Raw genomic sequence first — 24,803 nt, 5'->3', positions numbered from 1 at the left:
TAAATTAGCTTGCTTTGGTTTCACACAAAACAGGAACAGTTCCTGGGTGAAAATCCTGAGTTTGTTGGACAAATCCAGCCAACCTTATGCAGACTTTGTCTGTGTATATATTACAGCAGTTGCTTAAAGCATCAAAACATGACGCATCCCAGTGGGTCTCATATCGACACTGCATCGGTGCATCAGTATCTGATGCCAATGGTCACTACTCTAGTGCCAGTATTTGATGAGTTGGGAATGAGATTGGGTTAAATCTGCTTGTAGCCCTGTATATTAGTTATAAGCACTCATAAATATCCGGAATGCAACAATCATAACACATTATAAAACATTTTGTATTGACTTAATTGGTCAAGTATCATAATACTACATAATACAAAATTGCTTGTCACTCCCTGAATTTCTTCTGTGAAGATCATACCTATTCTTCTCAGGGTTTAAATACATTATAATCATTTTATAATGCATTATAATGTGATTATAAGTTACTCTAAGTGTCAGTTGGATGCTTTAAGTGAAGTAATGAAATCCCTAAGGAATAGGTAGTTAATACAATACAAGTGGATAAACGTCACTATAACTGGCCACTGTTTGCTTTAAGTAATGAGGAAAAAAGGAAAATTTTAAATTTCATGCAGAAACAAACAAAACATAGAATTAATACATTTATTAAATTGATCATCATAAAATGCTTTATAATGTGTTGTGCTTATTGCTACAAAACACTGAATATAACAAGTGCTTATATCTGTAACTATATGTGTTTAGAAGCAAATTATAACACATCATAAGTATGTTTAGAATGCATTATAGAGATAGCGGTCATAGAAAGTACTACCAAAAACGGACTAAGATCAACTATTTTACCCCATAATCATACTGTATTACTGTATATTTCCACCACATTAACTCACACACTCCTCCTGTGGTATAAATCTTTCATGATTTCATATGATGAAATAAAAAGCTGCAAAGCTTGTGGGCTTACTGTGTTACAAAGACTGACCCCTGCCAAATAAATAAAGTCTTCCATTATGCAAAAAGAGTGTGATGAACAGAGAAATGTGACCGTTAACAGCATGTGTATTGCATAAAAATGCTCTGCTCTTCTCACTTGTCTCTTGCAATATTCTTTACTCGGAGCAGCTTTTTTATCCTAAATTTAAAGTTCCTTTAGCACACAGCGGGAGATGACTGGCAATAATCTTGTTGCATGATAATAACTCAATGTCCTCAAGGTTGTTTCCATGCAAAAACGAGAGTCAATTTAATATCCTTTTACAGGATCTGGGATTGGAAGAAAATAAGATGCTGTAAATAAAGGAGAAATGATGCAAGCGAATGTAACAAGATGTAGGCAAGAATTGGCCTTTGTAAATGGTCTTTTTATTGAGGCTAAGTGTACTAAAAGTACTAGCTACATACAAAACGACACAATAAAGCAGAAATCCAGTAAAGTGGCAAAGTAGTAGCAATTCATAAAATAACAAATAGATTCAGGCTGAGATGAATGAAAAAAAGAGTGAGGCTGTTTTTAAATGGAAGAAGCAAGCACAGAAGACGAAAAAGCACGACAAAAAGGAGGGTTAGAAAGAAAGACCTTGATGGCCTAGCAGGGTACCTGGAAGATACAGAGATACAAGCAGCGCCTCAACAAATGGGGGACTCCTTGACATTGCTGTCATAAGCTAGGACCGAACGTCAGGGAAAAGAAAAGGTCGCACAAAGGGCACCTCTCTTGTTTGACTGTCTCAACAATCATCCTATAACACGATACCTGGACAGTTGCTCCTTTAAAGTGGCCCTGGATGGCCCTGTCACAGGAAGGAGCACACAGCAGGACTCGCACGAGTTCAACAAGGCATTACAGATCTGTGGAGAGTGTGAAATGGCACATTAAATAGCGTGGGATAGTGTATAGGGGCGGTATAGAAGGCTGGAAGGAAAATAAAGTAGTGGCACATGAACCCAGCAGTTTAAAACTGTGTCCTCTCATGTCCTGCTTATTGGAAGTCAATCACTTTGAAGAGTGTCTCTTTTAAAACATGTCTCATTTGTCCTTCCAAGATGACATCTCCCAAGTACATCAAATATTGAGGGGGGGTGCCATGGCAATTATGAGACAAAATCATTTTTAGATATATCTGTATGTGACTATGAGTGTTTTCTTAACTGGGCCAGAATATCTCTTTTTAACGCTCCCTCACTTCCCTTACGAACCGAGGCTGAAAGACGCTTTGCTACTTCATAAACGCTTTGCAAATTGAACTTACAATGACTGTTGAAACTTATATCATAGACATAAAAGAGCTGACACTTTTAAAAAGTTGTAAGGCTTTTTCAAGCCACAGTGAAGCATAACTTCATAACTGTCTATTGTGTCATTAGATTCCCCTCACAGCATTTCCTTTTTCACTGAGTGGCATATTTATTTGATATAATGGTATTTAAAGACTATAAATCAAACTATATTTACACAAAAGGCTTTTAAGGCCACATTATTAATTTGAATCATACCATTTAATTGAAGGAACAAAAGTATAATTTTTCACTAAGAGTGTCCCTGGAAAGTCAAAAGCCCTAAATTTCAGTTGCTGGATCATGTATGGAATAAATATCCACATGACTATAATATACTTTTCGTACTGTTACTTGAAATCTAAAACTCCATCTTACCCCTGTGTGGTTGAGACGTACTTACTTTTCCCTTCTTTTAAGGTTAAGTGCAAATGAAAACTGATGCAAACTCTTTGACTGGTTTTACTGTATAATCTAGTTGCTAAAGTAACTCGAGCTTGTGAAGATCTAACATTGTGACAAGGACCACATACAATCTACACTATAGCTACAGTATGTAAGAGATGCAGGTGTGCAGTAAAAGCTAAAAGGTGTGATTAGTCATATTGTTGTTCTGATGAGAAGTAGATGTATTAAGCGGTGGGATTATGCGTCGGTTAGGTGTGAGCAAGAAGCATTGATGAGACTGTCAGCTCCTATGTGCAGTTGAGATATGCGTTCAAATATATATGAATGTACTAAGCGCTCATGATGACAACTGCAAGCTTTAAAACCAACCATAATCAGACAGCAGGAATCTAAATATTTTTTTAAAGAAAGGTCACTACTGTGATTGTTGTAATTGGAGTTAATTCACTTAAGTGGAAGATGTATGGAACATTTTTAAAAAAAAATTTGGGGGCTTTTTGCCTCATCATAATGCAGCTGCAAAGAGACAGGAAATAGGGAAGAGAGAAAGGAACTAACAAGCAGCAAAAGGCCACAGGCTGAAATTGAACCCGGGCCACAGTAAAAGACTCAGCCTATATGGGGCGCACACTCTACCAGATGAGCTAGAGGTCACCCCTGGAGCATAAAAAAAAGATCTTTTTATCATTTAAAAGGAGAAGAACATATCAAGGACTTTTGTGAATGGGCATGTTACAAAACACTATAAAGAAAACAGTTATAACGCACATGACATGTAGAGGCAACACAAATCTCTAGAATCATTTTTTGCATATGTATGCAGAATCTGTAGGCAAAGGGACAATATTTTGGTATCTGAAGTGTTCTGGTTTCTGTTTGTAGTCTGTTTGTGGTCATAATAGTAATGACCCATTAGGACTAAATGACCAACCGATTTGGAACCCATCGGCTATCATCTCAAAGTGTTTCAGTTTTATATTTACTTTTTTTTTGTAATTCATCTGCATTCATATGTGGATATTTGTTAGTAGGGATCCGCTGAAATGACTGTCACAAGAGGAAGTCTTGGCCCAGATATCTGCTGGCTACACCCGAACCTCCAAAATATTGTCTGTTGCCTGCATTTTTAATAAAATGAAGGTTTGGAGGCAGTGTGCCTTCACTGTGCCTTGACTGAATGTTTCTATATGTTAATACATATATTAGACACATCTGCTATATAATATGTGCATGCATGACTTGTTTGGGTAATTATGGGCACAAAGGGGTGCGTAATGTATACATTTGCTATTTATCATTGGCTTTGAAAAAAATAAATAAAATGACTTGAAAGGTGACGAATCGGTGCGCAGACATAACTATTTTCACCCAAGTTATAAAACACTACCAACATTTCTATGCAACTATACACTGTTTCTCAGATTTTGTTTTTGTTTCAAACCCACCTGCATCCACAGGATTTGCTGCCACGCCCTCCCACTTCTGCAATCCGATTATACTGCACCAAAGCTCTCCACCCACCCACAGATTCTTTATTGTCACAGGCACAACAAATACAGCAGTCCAATCCAGTCTGTGAGATTTATCACCTCATGTCCTCAAATTCTTGAAAATAAAGTTTTTGAAATAATTTACTGAAAAGCTATTTAACTACTGCTGCATGTGAACAGAAAGCTATTCAAGATGCACCATAGCTGTGCAATATCACAGAATACATGCTATTTATATATGCCCATGCATGCCACCAACACCAGTTGCGAGGCTTGCAGGACCAATTAGCAGAGAGGTTAGTCTGAATGAAAATGAAGCTCACAGTTCAAAATCGTGAATAAGCTTTTCTGGATATGCAGCGCTGTTTTGCAGCCAAATCTCAGGTATCACACACAAGAACTCCTCCGCTCCTTTCCTTCCTCCATCTGCGGCAAACTATCACTAACAAATTCTCAACCATCATGAGACTCCAAGAGGAAGAAAATATTGGCAGATTTAGGTGGGGTTAGGAATGAGACATTCAAATTCAAATCCCTTAAAATGCAGCCACATGCCACAAAGCCTGAGTAAACAGACAAAGCCATCTCTAATAAAATGACATTGGAGTGAAGGTGGCAGCTTCTCCCTCTATTCTCTCTCAAGCTTAGATTTCTCATTATCATTGGGAGACAGCAGCGCAAACCATTTAGCTCCAAATGAGCTTCTTTCTCTTCTTCTTTTTCGCTGTATTGTGATTGGTTCAGTCAGCAGGTGGTGGCTGGTAGGCAGGGATACGAGGGTCTCTATCTTGCCCATCGATCCCGGCCGGGATCAAGTCTCTTCAGGTCAGAACGAGCAACATTCGCCCTAGCTGCATTTGGCCATGTGTATTTTGTTAAAGTAATGGCCTATAAAGGATTGGTATTGACTTCTGGAGGATGAGACATGCACACCTCCCAGGACTCACTGATGTGAGCAGAAAAGGTGAGGCCCTTTTTAAAGTCTACTCTTGCAATACAAAGTCCTAAAAGATATGACAAGGTGAAAGGTTGGTATATACCTGAAAGAGTAAAAGGACACATGATGGATATATTCTGACTGGATTTTTAGCAGGTATGGGGCACAAGCTAAATCACGGGCAATGGCCAATTCAGTGTATTTTTAGAGGAATCAATTTTGGCCCCACTCTCATGCATGCACGCAAGCTCACAAAAGGGAGGTAGCACAAAAGGCTGATTTACATTTTGCAATGCAATGCAAATTCCTTGTTAGTAAGTACCTTTACATTTTCAAATCAAAAATGGTGCTGACTGGGACTTTCAGACTGCAAGCCAAAAGCTTCCATGATAAGCATTTTTTATTGTACTGTTGTGTCATTGATTTAGTTTATATTTTTTTAGTTAGACTATTCCACTCTCTTGCTGCAGTATATCCCACTGTGACACACACGCAGAGTCCAGGGTGCACAGGAAGCACTACCCCTGGTTCAGGGGGGAGTTAAAGGGATATTCTGCCAATTTTCAGCCAGCTTTGAATCATACCAATGTAGGTATTATGTGTAAATGAACTGTGGTGAACTTCCCTCCATTTCACCAGCACCCAGATCTCCTTTTTCAGCTCAGATCTCCCTGTTCATCTCTCAGCACAAATCACTGGCTCTGGCGCTGTTGCTTGAACTACAGATTGTACTTCTGCATTTTCATACGCCTGCCACCACAGACACAAAGAGCAAAGGAGAAGATCCAGACAAAAAGCCGCCTCTCTCTCTCTCTTACTCTCCAAACAAACAGCAGACATTAAAACTGAGCAGCGCTGATCAAATATGCTTACCTAAAATGTCTTCAGAAGCATTTAGTGCACTGTATGGCTGTAATACAGATTTGTGAACAGGAAGAAGTGATGACTAAATATGAACCAAGATTCTGTTACTATATTACTACCTATTTCTTGCCACATTGTATTGAGACACAAATTTAGCTTACTGTTTCAATGTAATTCAAGATTGTTTGTTACTAGCCAGCCACCATCAAATGTCAAAATGTGTCAAAATGGACAAGCTTACATCATGTCAGCTACCAGCAGGAGCGGTTATTAATATGGAACAGGGCAGTGCATTCTGGTAGTTGTAGTTTTCTACCTTCTTGAGCAAAAGCCAATACCCCAGCCCTTTTCCTGTTTTATCTGGTCATGTAGCACAAATTTCAATGCATAGACAGACTTTTTTTTTTTTTAAGATCATCTCTCCAGTTAGGAAATGTCTTTATCTTTCTTGCTCAAGCGACCTCAGACACAGACTGACACACTGGATGTTTCAGGCCATCAAATCAATTACCTTTAAGTCACGAACACATGACACTCCACCCTACTGCTGCAGCACAGGAGACTAACCTGAGGTGGAGGGAGCCCTCCTGCAGCGGGTGGACAGTCAGGTAACATGATCCTCCGTTTAGGTGTGCTGCACTGACAGGAGGGGGAGGGGTTAGACATGCTCCAGTTCCCGTTGAGGAAGATGTCAATGACGGATTGATCCACAGGTGGAGTGAACCAATCAGAGCCAGTAGAAGAACATGGTAACTTCCTGGGAGAAAACAAAGGAGGACATATGAGTGCTTAACTGGTAGCTTAACTAATAGCTCGCCAAAGACATCTGCAGAAAAATGTTTAAACAAGAGAAAACTTGAAAAGAAGTGAAGAGAATGAGAGGGAACAGAGAATTAGAATAAAGAGAGCAAACTAAGATATTAAAAGGTATTATATTCACTGGATATTGCCTGCGATTGGATAGGTGGTACACTTGTTATATGAGTCATAAGTAGTATTTTTAAGACTGCTGGGTAATACCTCTGACTTAAGAGATGTGTGGCTTGTGTTTGAAGAACTTAAGCACAGTAAGCCGCTCCCAGCATTTGTGATGCACAAGCACTTGTGAACTATGCAGGCTCTGAGCTCAGTAATAATTCCATTTCATTTTTCAAGTTTAAAAAAAGAAAAAAAAAGAGGTATGCATTATTCAGCTTATTCTGATCAGTATGATTTGGAGAGCGTGTGAAAAGCTAATTATTTATTGATCAAGTTTGTTCTTAGAAATTGCTTTTAAAAATCAGGCAGAGCACTCCTCTCCAATGCTCAGGGTTACTTGGTGATTTTACAGCTTGTTCTATTTCTGCAGCAGGAGTTCTTAAAGGAAGCAGAGACACATGCTCAGACATGCATGACTTATGCACTCATGTGACCAATAGCCACACGCAGACAGCCTGCAAAGCTTAACACTCCACAAGCATAATTTGGCATGAATGCATGTGCACACACTAAGGCTATTCTTTTGGATTCTGGTGTATAAACACTCACGGTATTGGGTCTCCATTCATGCAACGTGTCCCAAAGCCAGGCTCGTTCACCAGTGTTTCTACCACCTTAGACACCTCCACATTATCTGCCACATCATTGCTGAAAATATCAAGAAAAAAAATCAATACAAAGACATATTCAAACATTCAATCAGACTGCTGAAATAATACAGGTGTGTGCCTCCATTTGTGTGCAACAAAGTGAAAATGTTGTTTTTTTAAAGGCTAAACACCAACAAAAGCAGACTGATGCAAACATTTTTTGTTTGATAGAAACATGTAAGTTGATTACATCTGTCTTTTTTCAACAAATTTTGCCTTTACAACTTCACAGCACGCAGTTATTGGAATTGTTTGGATCACACAAGTTGGAAACAATCATACACAGCCACCTCTGGAATCTAATTTCACAAAAAGTATAATAGTACTCATCTTTATCTGCCATTGGACAGAAATACCAGGTTGAAACAGAATGTAGACATGAAAAGGCAGAAAACATAGAAAAACAAAAAGTGCAGCATTCACATGATGATTCAGAATTTGAATGTCCACATCATGAATAAAGTGAGGCTTTGAACAATTCGAAGCTGGGATGGGAATAATCAAAGGCCAGATGATATGATATAATCGCCATGCTTACGTCATGATACAATAATGTTGTGATTTTAAATATGTTTCCATATGCTGAGTATTAGAATAACATAAAGATAGATTTGTCAACATTAATTTTATCTAATGAGATAAAGTTTTCAGTCTGTTCATCTCACTTCAGTCATTCTTGTGCAGTAAAATGTTTGTATGTCTGATTCTAACCCGAGTCCACAACCCAATCACCCCTAAGCCCAATCCTCGGGTACCAAAAGTTTAATTTGTATTTACAATATTTATAACTTTTATAATAAAAAATTGATACTCACTCAGCATCTATGTATCAATACAATATTGCCACGCAGAGTATCACAATATTATGCTGTAAGGATTTTTCCCCTAACCCCTATATGGTGAAGTTCCACTTAAATCCATGTGCATCAATCAATGTGTCACAATGTCAATAAATACAGACTAAAAACTGTCGCTGGGATTTTACTTTAGGACCTAAGTAAGTAAAACAAAAAGGAAAAGCCCCATTTGGTGAAGTCAGAGTATAACTATCATTACTAGAAACTAGACTTGAAAAATGTGAATTAACAGGTTAAAGTCTGAAATGACATGAGGTGTGGCTTATCAAAAGTCCTGCAGCATGGAGTGCTTCAAGGAAAGTTTCAGGCGGACAACCTCTGGTTTAAACTGGGATTGCCTCTCTAGACAATCAAAATAAAAATACTAATCATGGTCTTGGTGGTCATGACCAGCGATCACCTAAGATCCATCACTGAATCAGATGATAGGGAACCATTATGGAGTCTATCTTAAACAGCTGAAGCAATTTACAGAATTACCTCTGTAGCCTGGATAAAATCGAAATGCCTGATATTTGAAACCAGACATTTTGAAGGCTCTGTGCTGTGTTGAGATCACTGTCTGCCTTAAAAAAGAGGACTGCCAACAGTCAGTATGAGCTCAGTGTACAGACAGGTGAAGCAGGGTAAGCTGAGTCTGAATCTGCACCTCTCTTGCAGGTTTGGCTTTTGTCACATTGGACAAAAGGGATTATCTGAGATGTCAGGCACTGACATATCGAGCCAGAATAATAATTTCAGTGTGTATTAAGTGACAAGTCTAAACTACGACTGAGTAACAAAATATCAGAAATCTATCATTATTTTTGGGACCAAAATACATTGTCACCATTAGTAAGGGTTTTCTAAATTTTCTAATCTGCCATCCATCACAATTGGTTTGGATTTTGTTTTATAACGTGTCTCCAGTTGCAACTGATTAGGATTTTCCAAGTCATCTAATCTGTCTTGCACATTAGCAGAGCACAGGAGTTCAGATGATCATTAATCTTGAACATATCTTGACATCAAAGAAGGCGTGAAAGGAAATGAGACATGTACACTAGAGGGACCCGCCGTGGCGCATTTCAAATAAATACTCAAAAGCAATGCTTCAATCAGTTGGGGCTGCCTTAATCAAGACAGAGAGAAATCATTATATGTACCACCTTTTTTGTTTGGGTCAAGTATCAAAACATCAAATCACACAAAGTTTGAGTCCAGCGAGCACGCACTGTAATGAGCCTGTTCAGGATTCTGTGTACAATATAGGCTCCTCGCAGCCGTTCATTATCATCTGAGTGTCCTGTGCATATCTTCGCCCTGTGTCTCAGTTAAACAATCTTCCCATTCCAATTTCATTCTCATTACTAACCACACACACTCTGCCCTTTATCTTAAGGGTACCGTGGGAGTTAAAACACAGTGTTTCATAAAGACCATCATGATGGCTTTCTGCCAGCGGTGGCCACAGCCCAGCCAACCATTTGGATTAATACAGTGTTCATTGTCTCATTTAGAGGCGTCTCCATGAAGGTCATACGGTCATTTCCTTGGCCACCAGCGAGCGCAATTGAAGTGGTCCGATTGTAAAAATGGATTATGTGCAGCCATCTGTTTTGCAATTAACAATGGCTGGGTTACCACGTTATTTGAGATAATAAAACTGTTGGATAGTTCCAAAATGAAGACTTGTGCATATACACGGAAATAGTGGAACTAATGAGTAGTTCATCTCGTCAAATATCACAGAAGTAAGAACTGAGACAATAGAAGAAAGTCAAATGAAGGCTACATTATATAACCCCTTTAAAGACTATGCCAAAGCAGCAGAATATACTATATCAACAAGCAGTCTGGTTCACTTCAGTTCTTACATTAGAAAGTTTATTTTTGCATTTCAATCGTCAAAAGCTATAGATGGTACCAATAAAACCATTTCATTGTGTCCTGTTTTTGGCAACCCCCACTGAAGTACCTAGCCCCCTGATCTGATACTAAAAGTTGGAACTAAAAACACTGCAGTCTGTTGATTCATCAAGAGGGAAGGCTATAAGACCTTAAAATTATATCAGAATATTTCAGGGCATTTTTGTGATGGCAATATTTTTGATAATATTACAAAATACGGGAAAATATTTATAATTTCAAGAATATAAAGGTACAAATGCTACAGTTTTATATACCAACATCAATGTAACAGTTTGCCTTCAACTATTCAGCAAAAACTAGACAAAAATTACCTTTCATTTCTTTAGTTTGCAAACAATGTCACATAGATTTACATTACAAAGGCTTATATCAAAATTATCTCTTGACCTCAATTCCTGCATGCAAATAGCGGACAGAGGAGGGGGAGAGAAAGAGATGCTGTGCAGAGGACAGAGGAGCCGCTGACTGAGATAACTTTGAGCGTTAAGTTTCTAAAAGAGACTGAAAAGTCCAGGACTGTTCATAAAATATTCAGGACACCCAGGACTAACAACACCACTGATTCTACACTACTTAAGTTGATCTCTACTTAACTACTACACCATGGAGCTGGCAGCCATTTCACTTACAGCTACGGTTGAACTTAGGTTCATGTACGTATGGATTCTACACTGAAAGTGTTTGGTGGAAACCTTTCATATTCAGAAATCTTATTTCAATTTCTAAAATAAAAATTCAGCTAGCCACAGGTAACTAATCCACATCATTGCCACAGTTATACATTATGCACTAATGAGCAGGGTTCAGAGGCCCTTCGACTTCTAAATGAGATCAATCATTATCTTCAATCACTCCGCTAAATTAGATCATTTGCATTCATGACATATATAGCCCTGCAATGCTCCTCTGAATGAACCGTTAAGATGAAAAGGCACACTACTTTCACACTGTCATCATCAGGCAGGATGTTTTACAGTCACTCAAGAGAAAAGACAATATTTAGTAACAGGCCAGAGGGAATGTCAGAGAAATTAAGAAAACTCCACTTTTTTTATGTAATATACAGGAATTGTTACCAGGAATTCCCAAGAAAACTGAATGTGCAGTTCAAGTTTTGTGACAAGAGACGATGTGAAAAAGTAGGCAAAGCAGCTCTGAAATCCCATGGCTGAATCTTGAACCTTTACTTATGAGCTAGAATTGTATTCCCACTTGTCACAAGTTGTATTGTGTTGACATAAGGAAGAGAATGCACAGTGCGAGATATTATCACAGTGTCATGTAAAGGTCTTTTCAGTCTTGTAAAAACACACAGCAACATTGTGTCACTACAATTATCTTTTATAGATAGGTGCCTTTAGGGTGTTGCTTCAAAAAAACCTTAGTATCTAGGTAGATTGCTATAAACATCTGCTACTGGTTAGTAGCAGATGTTTTCTTGAGTTTCATGAGTTTATTGGTAGTATACGTCTGTCACACTACTAGATGGTTGTTACTAAGTTCTAATTATGCATGTCGCTAAACCAGAAATGTAGTAATTGAAACTAAATACACAGGGCTTGACTGTTTCAGTACCATGGAGAGAGAAAGAGACTGTTTTGAATGGTTTAGCACCATGGACAGAGACACAGAAATACATTTAAATGTTTCAGCTGCATTCTCTGCATCAGCACAGAGCAAAGGTCTGGAAGAAAGGCATAACATGGAATTTCAAACTTCTTGTCTTCTTTTTATCTGAAGAACAAAAAGTACTGAGAAAGTTTCTTCAGTGCAATTAAGCTCCAAGTGTAGTATATTGTTTCAAGATTCTAGCTTCAACTTCAAAGAAGAAAAAAGTCATGTTATAAAATTTTTGTGGATGGATCACTACCAAAGGTAATACTACCAGTGTCCTCAATGAGCCACATGTTATTATGTATGATAGACGTGTTGGTATGTATATATACGATGCCAAAACTGTGATAAGACTGGTCCAGCAAAAAAAGTGCACAAAATTAATAATGCCAGTAGTGTGAGTTGCCTAGCAAGCACACAATCAGTTATCACTGTAGTGGACTGATACTGTGGGGATATACCTAAATACATAAAATATGACTCTGTAATTCTACAGTAATACTCAGCAAGGCTTTAAAAATATTCACCACCACATTAAAGGCAAACAAAAGTATGTACAGAAAATATGTCAACACCTGCAAAAAAAAAAAAAAAAAGAGTAGACTCTCACTTGGACCAAGTGCTGAGATAGTATCTTAAATAAACCAGTTTCAGGTTACAGTTAATTGTGTCCTGACATCTTCAAAGTGAATTTCTACAAAGTGCTGCCAGGGGAAATGAAACACCTGCCGGGTAGATAAGCAATGACAGCTTCATGTCAAAAGAACAGAGTATGAATGCAGTGTCAAGATTAGTTTGATGGTTTGGACAGATGCTGTAATGAGTGATGCATATTAGAATTCAACTGGCATCCTTACAGCCCTTTTGTTGTTAGAGTGAAGGATGAATCATTTTGCAGCAACTTTTAGTTAATTTGTGTGAATATGGAGATAGCTCTATATATTTCAGACAGTAAAGAAATCCTATCTCTGCCTTATACAGTAAATGTTGACATGGAAATAGGGATGAATGTTTCTGTCTGAGGTGTTCATTAAGCACTATATTGCATAAGGTGAGGTTCTTTTTTAAAAAAGCCTCTTACAGCAGTGCATCTATGTGTTGTTTTTATGTTCATCCACACCCTCTGCAATAACTCAAGTTTGTATTCAGTGGGTGTTGAAGTCCACCAGGGCCATCCCCTGTCACCACGTATGGCTGTGATTCTCAGTGACAGAATAGCAAGCTGCCACCACAGCGGGGACAACGTCCAGATTGATGACCTCAGCAGTGCAAAAAAATCTCTTGGCGATCAAACAGTGTGAGCAGCACTGTGACATCTTTTTCCTTTGATTTTCTGTCACTGAAGTTTAAGTTTCTCTTAGCCTTTTGTTCATTTGCCAGTAGAACTAACCAGTTCTTCAAATTATTCACACACTCTGCCTCTGATAACAGTAAACATTACTTGCTAGAGGATTCTTCACTGGGAAAATTATGCTGCTTCTGAGTAATTACATTATTGTGTGTATAACATAATTCAGCAACAGAACAGCAATTAAACTTTATGGAAAGTATTACAGATTGTTGTTAATATCCAAATATAAATTAAAACCCGTGCTAAATCGGGTTAAATGCCATGAAAACCAATACAAAACAACACAAAGAGTTCATTCTATGCTATATCAATATGTGATTACCTGTAAAAGGTGGTTTGAGGCAGATTATACATCCAGGGTTGCAGCTCCAGACTCGGATATTCAGCGAACGGTGGGACGATGAGTGTGAAGATCAGAGACAGGCACACAAAAAAAGCAGGCAAGACCACCTAGAAGGAGGGTGAAAAAGCCAAAATCTGTATTTAGATTTTTATCCTGCTCCTTCTGGAAAGTCCTTTGTAGTAAAATCATACCGAAATTAATAAAAGCACAAAAAGATTTTGATTATATCTTGTAATTTTCAGAGAAGAAATTGCAAAGAAGAAAGCAAATTAATTTTGATGCTGTTCACCAATACCAAATTGACAAAACAGTATATTATTATTATTAATATTAACTCCCAAAAGTATCACAATGGACCAAACTCAACTGCACAATTTTTATACTTTCACTTTCAGCTTTAAAGGAACAGCTCACCCAAAAATCTAAAATACATATTTTTCCTCCTAAATGTATTATGTTGATTAAAAAAAAATCTAGATTGCTTTGGTGTGAGTTGCAGAGTGTTGGAAATATCAGCCATAGAGATGTCTGCCTTCGTTCTAGTATATTGGAACTAAATGTTACTCAAAGTGTCAAAAGATTTTACTTTATAAACTCACCAGCAATGTCTCTTTTCAAAAATCAGACCCGGTTACTCAGGATAATCCACAGACCTCGCTGTAAGCAGTTTCCTGAAGTAACAATTGTTTTTCTACACCTGACAATTGTATCACTCTGCAGAGGGAAACGTGCATTCACTGCTAACTGACCTCACACCACTCAACTAGCTAGCGTTACAGCTTAGTCCAGAAGGACATAATTATTATTCACATCTCGCACTGTCATAAGCATGAGCCTCTCATCAATGAGTAAAAGCATGCTTGCTTCTGCACATTGATGTGGTTGGCAGGTGTAGTTTGGTAGAAAGAAAGAGAAAAAGACATCCCTGTTCAGTTTTTCATAAGCCGAATGCCATGTAGCTCCATCATATTGTAGAGAAGGTAGACATCTCTATGGCTGATATCTCCAACACTCCAACTCAAACCAAGACAATCTAGATCAACAATTAGCTCTTTTTGTGTGATTTTTGGATGAACTGTCTCTTTAAAGGCATGCTGCCGGCTTCTAGGGCTACAACAATTACTCAAGGAACTTGAGTTAATCCAGGAATAAATATCCTTCCAATTATCTGCCTCAAAGCTTTATTCGAAGCTACTGTATAGTGTTTAAGCACAGCGGTATGTACATCATATTAACTGTGGAAATAGGCTGTGTTAATTCTATGATCATTTTAATATTACAACATACGATTACATTATTAAAAAGGGATACAATTAATGGTGTCCTCCTTAAAACAATACACATCTACAAGGCTGATACAGATGTTTATGTGTGTAAGCACGACGGCACAAGATTCCATGCAAGATCAATTTCATCACTCCCCTCCCAGAGCCGCCTCACTGTCATTACATGCAACAAAAAAAAAGACTGATGCAATCAACAACCACGCAGGACCGCTGCGATAACGCATGCACATTAATATGCTCCTCACCAACTTGTTTGGGCTCTTCTGCACGCTTTATGAGTTTGATTAAACACTTCCAGCACTGCCACCATCATCTGGCCACTCAGATATAATTAGTTTCTCACTATTCTCTTGTCTTTTGTTTTTTAACCAGATGCTGCCACGCTTCCCGTTTCCTCTCCAACAAACCTCGCTCTCCAATCCTCTTTTCTCCGTCATGTAATTCTCTTTTCATTTCATTGTTAGAGCTGACAAAAAGGTCAGTGGGAAAAATGCAAGCTATCTTTAATGTTTAATCACTTGTAGGTTGGGGCGCACTCGGCAGCAGGGGGAGGTTTGCGTACACTTGATTAATTGCGGGGCATGCAATTTGCCAGGCCAATTCAAGATGCTACAATTGAAAATCCGGAATTTACTGCATGGAGCTACGGCCGTGGAAATGTGCTTGGAGGAAAGATAAAGAGCAGCAATGAGACTGAAAAGCTTAATGGCGGACTGCAAAAGAAAGAACTATTCTTTTTCTGTTGCTCTCTCTCTCTCTCTCTTTCTCTCTCAACAGTAATTGCAGGTGACAGCTGGTACTTCTTCCATTGAGAGAGATCTGCAAAAAATGGGGAGAAGTCATTATGCTCACAAAGCCAAGGCACTCCCATGAACAATGCATGAGTTTAGCGCATTCTCAAGTTTAGTGAGGATTTAAAGAGGAGGACAGGATTATATGCAAACTGGGTATAAACACCAAAACACAATTAAGATGTGTTTTATTTCCCGCAAAGTCAAATGGCTCATTAGACTTAGTTTGTTTCCTCAACAAACATTCGTGTCTATCTTATTTTGTTTGTGAATTTATTGCTGCGGCTTGCATTGGAGTGGGTAATAGCAACGGCACGGATATTTTTACTGATGTGTTAATGTGGTCTCTTTCTTTTCACACCGCTCAGACAAAACACAACAAATAGTTGGTAATCATATTGTGATTTCTATTGGAAAATCCACAACAGTGAACAAAAGGAATACGGAAACTTTAATACTAAAAAACAAACACTTCCTGTACCCATCTGTAGCAGTAATTAGATTTAAAAACAACAAAAACTGTGAATTACACATCACAAATCATCTGCTGCTGCAGCTTGAAAGGGGAGTTGTAGTCCGCTCAGTCTGAGCTCCAAACACCAGAACCCTTCAGCTCATCCACCGTAGCACAACCGCTAACTGCTTCTCCCTGATTCTGACATTGCCAACGCTCGCCCGTCCCCAACTTTCATCCCCATAAATCACAGCTTTTGTGTTACATGCCATAATCTCTTTTATATTCCCCTAACCGCTTGTATTCGAGGAGATTACCTCACCACACAATCATATCTGCTGACAATGGGAGCTGTTGACATGATGGGGGGAGAAAAAAAAAACCTTTAGCCAAATGAATAAAGAGGGAGAGGTAGGAAGTGCGCCCTTGCAGACAATGTGCACCTTTGTACGTACACACTCACACACTTATCCTTCCATCCTGCTCTGCGTCCCCACTAAAGAGGGACGTCCAGGATTGACAGTGACTAATGGGGATTGGTACTGCAGCAAATTACAAGAAGAACCTCGCAAAGGTGAAACATTGTTCTCTCTCTCTCTCCCTCTCTCTCTCTCTCTCATGCACACAAAGCAAAAAGCAGTGAGCTTTTCCAGTTATGATAATCTCAGCATCATGGCAGCTGTCATAACTGATGGCATTACGTGATATTCACACACACAAGATGAATCTAGATGGGTGGCGTGTCAATATAATTTAAGTCAGAACACACTTTTCAGAACTTGGGGGAACAAAAATCATTTAAGTCCCTTGAAAATTGCTACTTACTGAAATTGGTTTTGACTTGTTTAAATTGCGCCTGTTTATTGGCTTTGACTTTTGAAATTATGTTTATGAGGAGCAAAATAATATAGACGTACACTTAATAGGCTAATAGCAGTCTGTCATCTCGGTAATTGTTATGCGATCAGATTTAATACATAGCTAACGAAAACACATGATTAGCGCGCAGGAAAATGAAGGAAAAACAAATCATGGGTGTCACTTTGGCTTTCTGGTGACAATCACAGTGATCAGGTGTAACTGACGGTGCTCTGAAGGCAGAAAAACACCTGCCGTCGACTCATCCCGTACACAAATGTATTAACAGTTTCCTGACCACACTAGGCACTACTTTGTGTCAAAATGCAGAGATGAGATAAAAAGAATCAGCTTTATGTGGGCTGAGAGTATCCTCCTCTTAGGTATTGACACTTTGATGCTAGAAAGTGATTCATGAAAACTAAAATCTCCTCGCCTGCAGCAATAAACACTCTGCTCCTGTAGTCCCTCCAGTATTCCTTTGAGAGTAATGATTATTGTAGCTGCGATTTACTGATAATATGACCTCATTTCTCGCTGCTTTTCTTCACATTTTTCAAACCTTTTTTCTTTTTCTATATACTACCTTCTGTCTCGTTTTCTTCTCCCACAACTTAAATTCCACAACTGTTGACTAAATCAAGATGGATGACACGACTTTTCCCTCCAGGTTCTAAACGAGCTTACTCTATCATATTTGTCATTAACTGATTTTGAAAGCCAACATGTATTTCACACAATCCTACCTTGATCCTCCCATGCAACCCTCCTTGTATAACCCTTCAATCCATCAATATGACAGACTGAGGCCATTACCTGGGCAATGAGTCCCTTGCGGCTCCTTCGGGCGTGGTGGAAGCGCTTGATAAAGAGCGCCAGGAACTGCCTCCTGATCAGCTCCCATCCCATGATGACCGTGGACCCCTTCCCGCTGACACTGGCATTCCTCTTTAAGTCTGGAGTGGACATTAACCCGCAGTGTTATTTATCATCTATGCATATGTAAAAAACCTGCTGAGTACACTTTCCAGTGCAGCTAATGGGCTGATCAAATATAACTTAAGTGTTAAACCTGCCAGCCGCACTAGCTCATTCCATAGTGTAGCAACTATTTTATTTAATATATCATCAATGTGAAATTATATTCAGACATAATTTAGGAGCTTGGACGGATTATGAGACAATGGACCCCCAGGCGAAGATATGCAAAAAGACCCCACCAGCTGTCCTACAAGACACAGACTTTTTGGGTGGTTTTGCCTTTTGCTGGTGTTACTTTGTGTGTTTTTCTAGCAGTTATGCATCTCTCTGAGGTTTCGTGTCTCTTTGTTGTTATTTTCTATGTGATCGTTTTGTGTCTCCTTGTAGTATTTTTGTATCTCTTTGAGGTTATTTTGTGCCTTTTTTTTGGTCGCTTTGTGCCTGTACCTCTCTTTGTGGTCTTTTTCTGTCTCTTTAATGCAATTTCACATCTTTTTGTGTCTGAAGTCAATTTGTGCCTCATGAAATTTATTTTGGGTTTTTTTGGTCTGCTAAGTGTGTTTTTTAAGTCACTTCGTATATCTACGAAGTCAATTTTTTGGTTGTTTTGTGTCTCTTTGAAGACAATTCGTATCTCTGAAGTTATTTTTGGTCTGGTTGTTATGTGTCTTTTAAGTCATTTTGTGTCTTTTTTGGTTTATTTCTCTCTCTTTGAAGACATTTTAGATCTTTTTGGTCATACTGTGTCTCTCTGAACTCATTTTAGGTCTATTTGGTCTTCTTATCACTTTGGTCATTTTGTGTTATTGTGGTTGTTTTGTGTTTCTTTATGATCATTATTAGTCTCTTCCTGTACTATACTTATCAATTTGAGTAACCTTTTGCAGGTAAGGCGGAGGGGGCGCCTGACAGTACTGGCCTCTGGGCTTGTGCCTGGTAGGGCAGATCAATAATATATCCACTCTCAAGAGAGAAATGTGATTAACAAGGGCTTTATTGACACCTTATTTTATATCTCAGACTATCCAAGAATATCTTTAGTTAAAAAAAGAACTATACAGTCACTGTAGTCATTAAGAGAATAAAGCATATTCTGATTGAAAACTATTTTCATGGTGAAAGACATTGTCTGAAAGTTATTTCTTTCATTAGGGCAAAATTGAAAAGCTGAAGAGACAGGTTAGATAGTGTTGTATGGATTGGACAGAAATTCTGTTGGAAAATTACTTATTCTGAAGACAGAGCTCTTGTTTATGCCCTCTTTTCAAAATGGCCACTGAGGTGAAACAGTCAAATTGAAGCCAAACTAAATGAAGTTAATAAGACGACTGAAAGGAGTGTGAAAAAAACGGACACTTGCTGTTATCAGAAAACAAAGGTTGTCGGAAGAAAGAATGAAATATAGTACCTACCTTCCACTTTACTTGTGATCTCCTTAAAGTCTAAAAAAGAAACAGAAAGAGACAAGCCTCAACCATGAATAACAGTTAATTTTACTTTTCTATTAAAAATAGACCACATAACTTTTAGTAATCATTCAAGTTCCTGTATTATTAAGTAAATTAGCAAAAGTTTAATTGGGCTTACCATATTAAAAAAAAAAAGCTGTATGATAAATTTGGGAAGACTTGCCTCTCAATCCAGAGACTTGCTCTGTTTTCATGTGGACGCTGGAGATGCTGTTCCGCTTGGATGTGGGGGAGCCTCTTTTGCAGTCTTTCACCAACAGCTCCTTTGTTGCTGTGGGAATACAAATAAGATATGTTGTTTTGGCCTGACCCAATTTAGGGTTATAAATAACAATAAAAAAAGCTACCTGCCCTGCAAGACGCCGTATTATTCCCTGTAATAGCACACACCCAGGTGTTTTATGAACGTGAGGAAATCGGATTTTGAGATTAAACTAAAAAATTAAGTTGTTCGGCGCGAGACACAAACAGAAATGCTGCAAATAAGGGAGTGGGCTATTTATCCACTGAGATCCATCAATGATATTTGAGAATTGGTTGGAAAACACAATATCATTCCACACTCAAATGCAATGTGAGTACACATGGGGGCAAGAAAAGCACCTAAGAAAAAATACTTCTCCCTTTGAAATAGCTAGATAATAACTAACTCACTACTGCAAACACTGCCATGAAGTTTACCTGCTATTAACTCATCTTTTCTGATGCAATTTGTTTGTGTTGGGCATTTATTGTAATGATTAAGATTCTTGCTTTTTTTTTAGTTTCTTTGTTTTTATTCTATTTGATTAATGTTACTGCAGTGTGGACACAAATAAAACGGCCACTGTCAAACTCAGATAGTTTCTCAACTATCAAAGTGCTGATTGTATTTGTTTTTTTTAAAGCTCATAAATTCAACCCAGTGCAATACCATCAAGCAACACTCTGCAGGTGCCTTGTGTTACCACCAAATTCTAGCTCCAAGACCAATTGTGTAAGTGAAATGTAGAAATGAGAGGGTGTTTTCTCACAAAAGGCTAAGATTGTCAATAGCTATGTCAGCAATGGTAGAAAAATGTTTGTACCATGATGTTAAAGGCTTAAAGATACAATATTGAAGACCTCAGTTTTGTTTTCTTTTGCAGCACCTATGGCTATAACTGGTAATTGCAGGTGTATTTTTCGATCTCAAATCCCAGAGATCCAAACAGTGTCGCCTGTGTAATGTCAGATAGTTTGCAGTTGTTTGTCTGTAGTCATCGCTCTTTTCTCTGTTTGTTCGGCTGTTCACTTGCAACTTTAGCAGCGAAAGTAAAACCATATTCCACTTCATACACAAGTAGGCTGAATAACATGTATGTCACATTAGTTCAGCCTACCTGCTCGAGCACACCAACCACTGCTGGGTGATGGAAAACGCGTTACTCACTGTGCAGCACTTGTTATTTTTCACAGAAATATCACCATAGACATGCAAAGGCTTTCATCAGTGGGTCATGAGCTCAATCCCCATTGTGTTATCCCATTCAGTGATTTGTAGTGACTTAAAAGACATTATTTTAAATAAAAATCTGAAAGATTATCGATTTACAGTGGAACAAGCTGGCAGATGTGTTACCTTGATGCATCTCAGTTGATCACATTAAGCTGTGGTGCTCACCCTGGTACTGTGACGTCAGGTTTATGTTGGATGCAAAGGCCCCCAATATTTTAATTATTGCACAGCTGCCTGTCAGTAGTCGTCTGGCCGTTAAATCGAATTGCAGGTATCTCTGTCTCTGCTTGCTTATGTGTCTGTGTGTGTGCACTAGTCTGTCTCATAGACTTTCTGTGTGCGTCCACTTGTCTCTCTCCTCTCTGTTTATTCTGACAAAGCATGGAATGGACATTTTATCATTCATTATTATCCAATCATTTATATAATATCTAATATAGCCTTTATATTGTTCATAATAGATTCTCTGTGTGTTTTCCTGTAAAGTTTGCTGGCGGCTCGCAGAAAAAATAGATTGCATCCAATGTGAACCCAGTGATATATGTCCTCTGACATAAATGTATTTTTCCCAAGATAGACAGAAAGTACAAAGTTCTATGCAGTTATGAATAGTTAGTGACACCATTGTGTCCCAGAGATGCTATACATTGTACTGTTTTTCTCCCCACGTGTTAACGTTATTATTATATTGTCACCTTACTTTGTATGTCTGCATCCACTCCTGTATCTTCTGCCACTTTCAGAAATATCTGCAAGATCAAGAAATATGTATCAATACAGTATGTAATAAAATATATAGTATGCATCCTGTCACTTTAAAAGCATACATACAAGTAGGATTAATGCAAACTAATGATACTGCAGTGCACAAGTGTTAACCGAGCTGCTATCATATCTTTTTTTTCGTCACAGCACTAAATATACTGTATATTCAATAAGTGTATACAGATTTATTGCCGAGGCCAGTTATCCCTGTCAAGTTCCTGCTCAGAATCAGATCAGGGCTGTGCATCCACAGAGACCCTAACCTTTACTTGAGCACCTGCCAATTGGCCTCTCTGAGAGCAGTGCCCTCGTTGACTTAATTTATTAATTCAGGCCATATGTCAGAATAAATAAATCTCTATATTTGTGAAATATTTCAAAATGACCTTTTCTTATTTCATTCTGCTGTGCATGTTAAGCCCCGTTTCCACATCTATCCTCTTAAAAGTCTCTGCACACTTCTAGCCAGGCCTACAACATTTATAATTTGTCCTGGTTGTGAATTTATGTGGTGAATTACATCAGTCAAAAACATAAAATAGAACTACTGACATCATGAAACAGTCCAAAAGTACTCACAAAGGCTATTCAGAACAATAACCAGGATTGTTATTATATGACCAACTTCCATGAAGCATCCCATCTATCAGCCCTTGTTTTTACTGCCGTATATTGGAAATCACTGTGTATTTCAATTGAAGTGTAGTCGCACTTCAAAAGCAGACACGGACGAGTGAAATAACCTTGTCGTGTCTGAATTTTAGAAATTCAAAAGGAATTATTTACATTGCCTGCAGGCCATGAGTGTCTGATTCATGACTGAGTTACACGTAGAGCTTTAACTAACAGTCACTCAGCTTTATGATCCAAGACGAGTCTGGATGCCAAACTACTGTGTGAGTCATTTGTTTAGGAGAAATAAAACAGCGTATTGTATGTGTAATCATAATTCTACTATTACTACTTGAAAACTGGGTCAGTGCTTACAGAGACTGTAGTAAAATGGAACTAATACCTTTTGAAAAATGTGTCATAATGCATAAATTTGCTAAAATATAAAGTTTCTTGTCATAAAGCTACCAACTTTGTAATTTGTGTTTCTTGAGTATGGGAGGGCTGTAACCTTTAAGTTAAAATGCCAGTTAGAATATGGCCTATAGGGAGCTGGGAAGATAACCACTCTGTATCACAGTTAGAAGGGAAAGTTTTGGTGACAGAGAGATGATGATATAACTCTTTAACTCCATCAAATTATGTATGACTATTTGCTCAGCCTGCATAGTCCGGGTGTGTGTGCGTTAGCGTGGGTCTTGAACTCAGAAGTATGACAAGTATGAAAACCAAAATTACAGGCAGTCTATTTGTAATTTTACAGTGAACAACAGCAGAAAACCTAAAGATTTTGGAAGGTAATAAAGGCATGCACTGTTGCTGTTTGTTTTTTAGTGCTGTTGTTGTTGTCACTGCTAGTATAGTTGTTTGTGAATTTATCTTTCGATTGGTATACAGTAAATTATGAATATGCAAAATGACTAGTAAGTACATGTGTTTCTCTAGAAATCTGTAACCTTTGTAATGATAACGGTTTGGGAAATCAATAATTTCTTTGAACAAAAGTGTGTAAACCGTGAATGTGGATTATAGAAAAAGGTATATGCCAAATTACTATTTAAACCTTTCAGCTATGCTTAAAATAATTTTGTTATGACAATCAGATATGCCACAAGTTGTTTGCAAATCTGGTTTCCTTTTGAAGAGTGCCTTACTTTTGTTTAAGTAACATCTGTTGCTTTAGTCATGCTGTATGCCATATGTTTCTAACCAATGTTTTGTATGTGCTCCATACCATGCGATTGTGGTCTTGAGTCACATGAAATAAATAAAAATGGAACAGAACTGTCCACCAAAGTTCCGTATGCTTATGCACAGACTCTACAGAAGCAGAAAAAGACAATAAATGAAGCGGAAGACAAGAAGGAAAACACAGTACGTGTCTTATAAAATGTAACTGCACCATTAACAAAAGGAAAGGAAAAAACAAGGGCAACATTTTAAAGTGTACTTTCATATTTCTGTGTGTATGCAGGCAGCCTCTCTTTATGTGTGGGGGCTTGTCAACCCTACGCTTAGTATACCTCCTCCAGCGTGGTGTCAGAGATGCCGTAACTGGTCAGGTCGAGGTCAGTCATGGCTAGGTCGAGCTCTTGGAACAGCAGGGCAAAGGTCCCATCCCTGGCTCCACCATAAGGCAGTATGTAGGTGATCTCCTGACCAATGCTCTCCAAGAAGACTGCCTCAGGAACGTGGCGCAGCACAATTTGACCCAGAGCTGCCAAATCTGCTGGACAAACAGCCAAAAAAATACTTAAGTAAAAAACACCAAAGGATGGCAAAAATGCATAAACTCAAACAACAGAGCTTTGTGAGAAATACATATTTCTTTTCCCCCTTTTATGCACCATCCTTCTCAATTAATATCTTTGGTAGAGTGATTTAATAGATGGAGAATTCAAGATCAACCTCCACGATTGGTTCCAGAAGAAGAGCCTTCAAAGCATCTAAAAACCTAATACTGAAACAAAATAGTATCAGAAAAATGTGAGCAAAAATTTAACTACCGCCGTGTGATGTATGGAGATCACAACATACCTGATGTGACCTTTAAACATACTGAAACAGATCAGTGGACATAATTCTCCTGCCTCATCCATTCTGAAGCTGGGTCTTAGTGAGAATCAATCAGGACAGTGTTGCAGAACGCATCGCATCCATTATTGATCCAGAACCTCTCATACATAATTACTGCAGCTTAACAACCAGCGGCTTGGTGCTTTATGAAGAAGTAAATGGATCTGCCTCACACATCAGACTGAATTATTTGTGAAAATGTGTGTGTGTTTCTGCCTGTTTGCTGGTGTGTGTGTGCGTGGTAATAAAGAGAAATGTGCTGTCACTTGTGGAAATGTGATTACTTTTATGGCATTTTCTATCTTATATTTAACCGTTATGTATATAATCATT

General features: G+C 38.3%; 1 protein-coding gene across 2 annotated transcripts in view; it reads right to left on the bottom strand.

The window, feature by feature from the left end:
- LOC121961901 (phospholipid-transporting ATPase ABCA1) overlaps positions 1–24,803 on the bottom strand; it is a 222,396-nt gene that overhangs the window by 78,678 nt on the left and 118,915 nt on the right. For both annotated transcript variants that reach the window (XM_088073211.1, XM_088073212.1), the window contains 8 exons: positions 23,918–24,120; positions 21,718–21,766; positions 19,704–19,811; positions 19,484–19,513; positions 17,907–18,046; positions 13,681–13,808; positions 7,525–7,623; positions 6,565–6,754 (listed from right to left, as the gene is read on the bottom strand). In XM_088073211.1, the coding sequence (XP_087929337.1) occupies positions 6,565–6,754; positions 7,525–7,623; positions 13,681–13,808; positions 17,907–18,046; positions 19,484–19,513; positions 19,704–19,811; positions 21,718–21,766; positions 23,918–24,120 (947 nt within the window). The remainder of the gene's footprint in view (positions 1–6,564; positions 6,755–7,524; positions 7,624–13,680; positions 13,809–17,906; positions 18,047–19,483; positions 19,514–19,703; positions 19,812–21,717; positions 21,767–23,917; positions 24,121–24,803) is intronic.

This window comes from Plectropomus leopardus, chromosome 23 (assembly GCF_026936395.1).
Source record: "Plectropomus leopardus strain MGB_pleo_1.0 chromosome 23, ASM2693639v1, whole genome shotgun sequence".
NCBI classification, from domain to species: Eukaryota; Metazoa; Chordata; class Actinopteri; order Perciformes; family Serranidae; genus Plectropomus; species Plectropomus leopardus.
The sequence above is the reverse complement of the archived record's forward strand: the minus strand, read 5'-3'. Positions and strand labels throughout refer to the sequence as shown.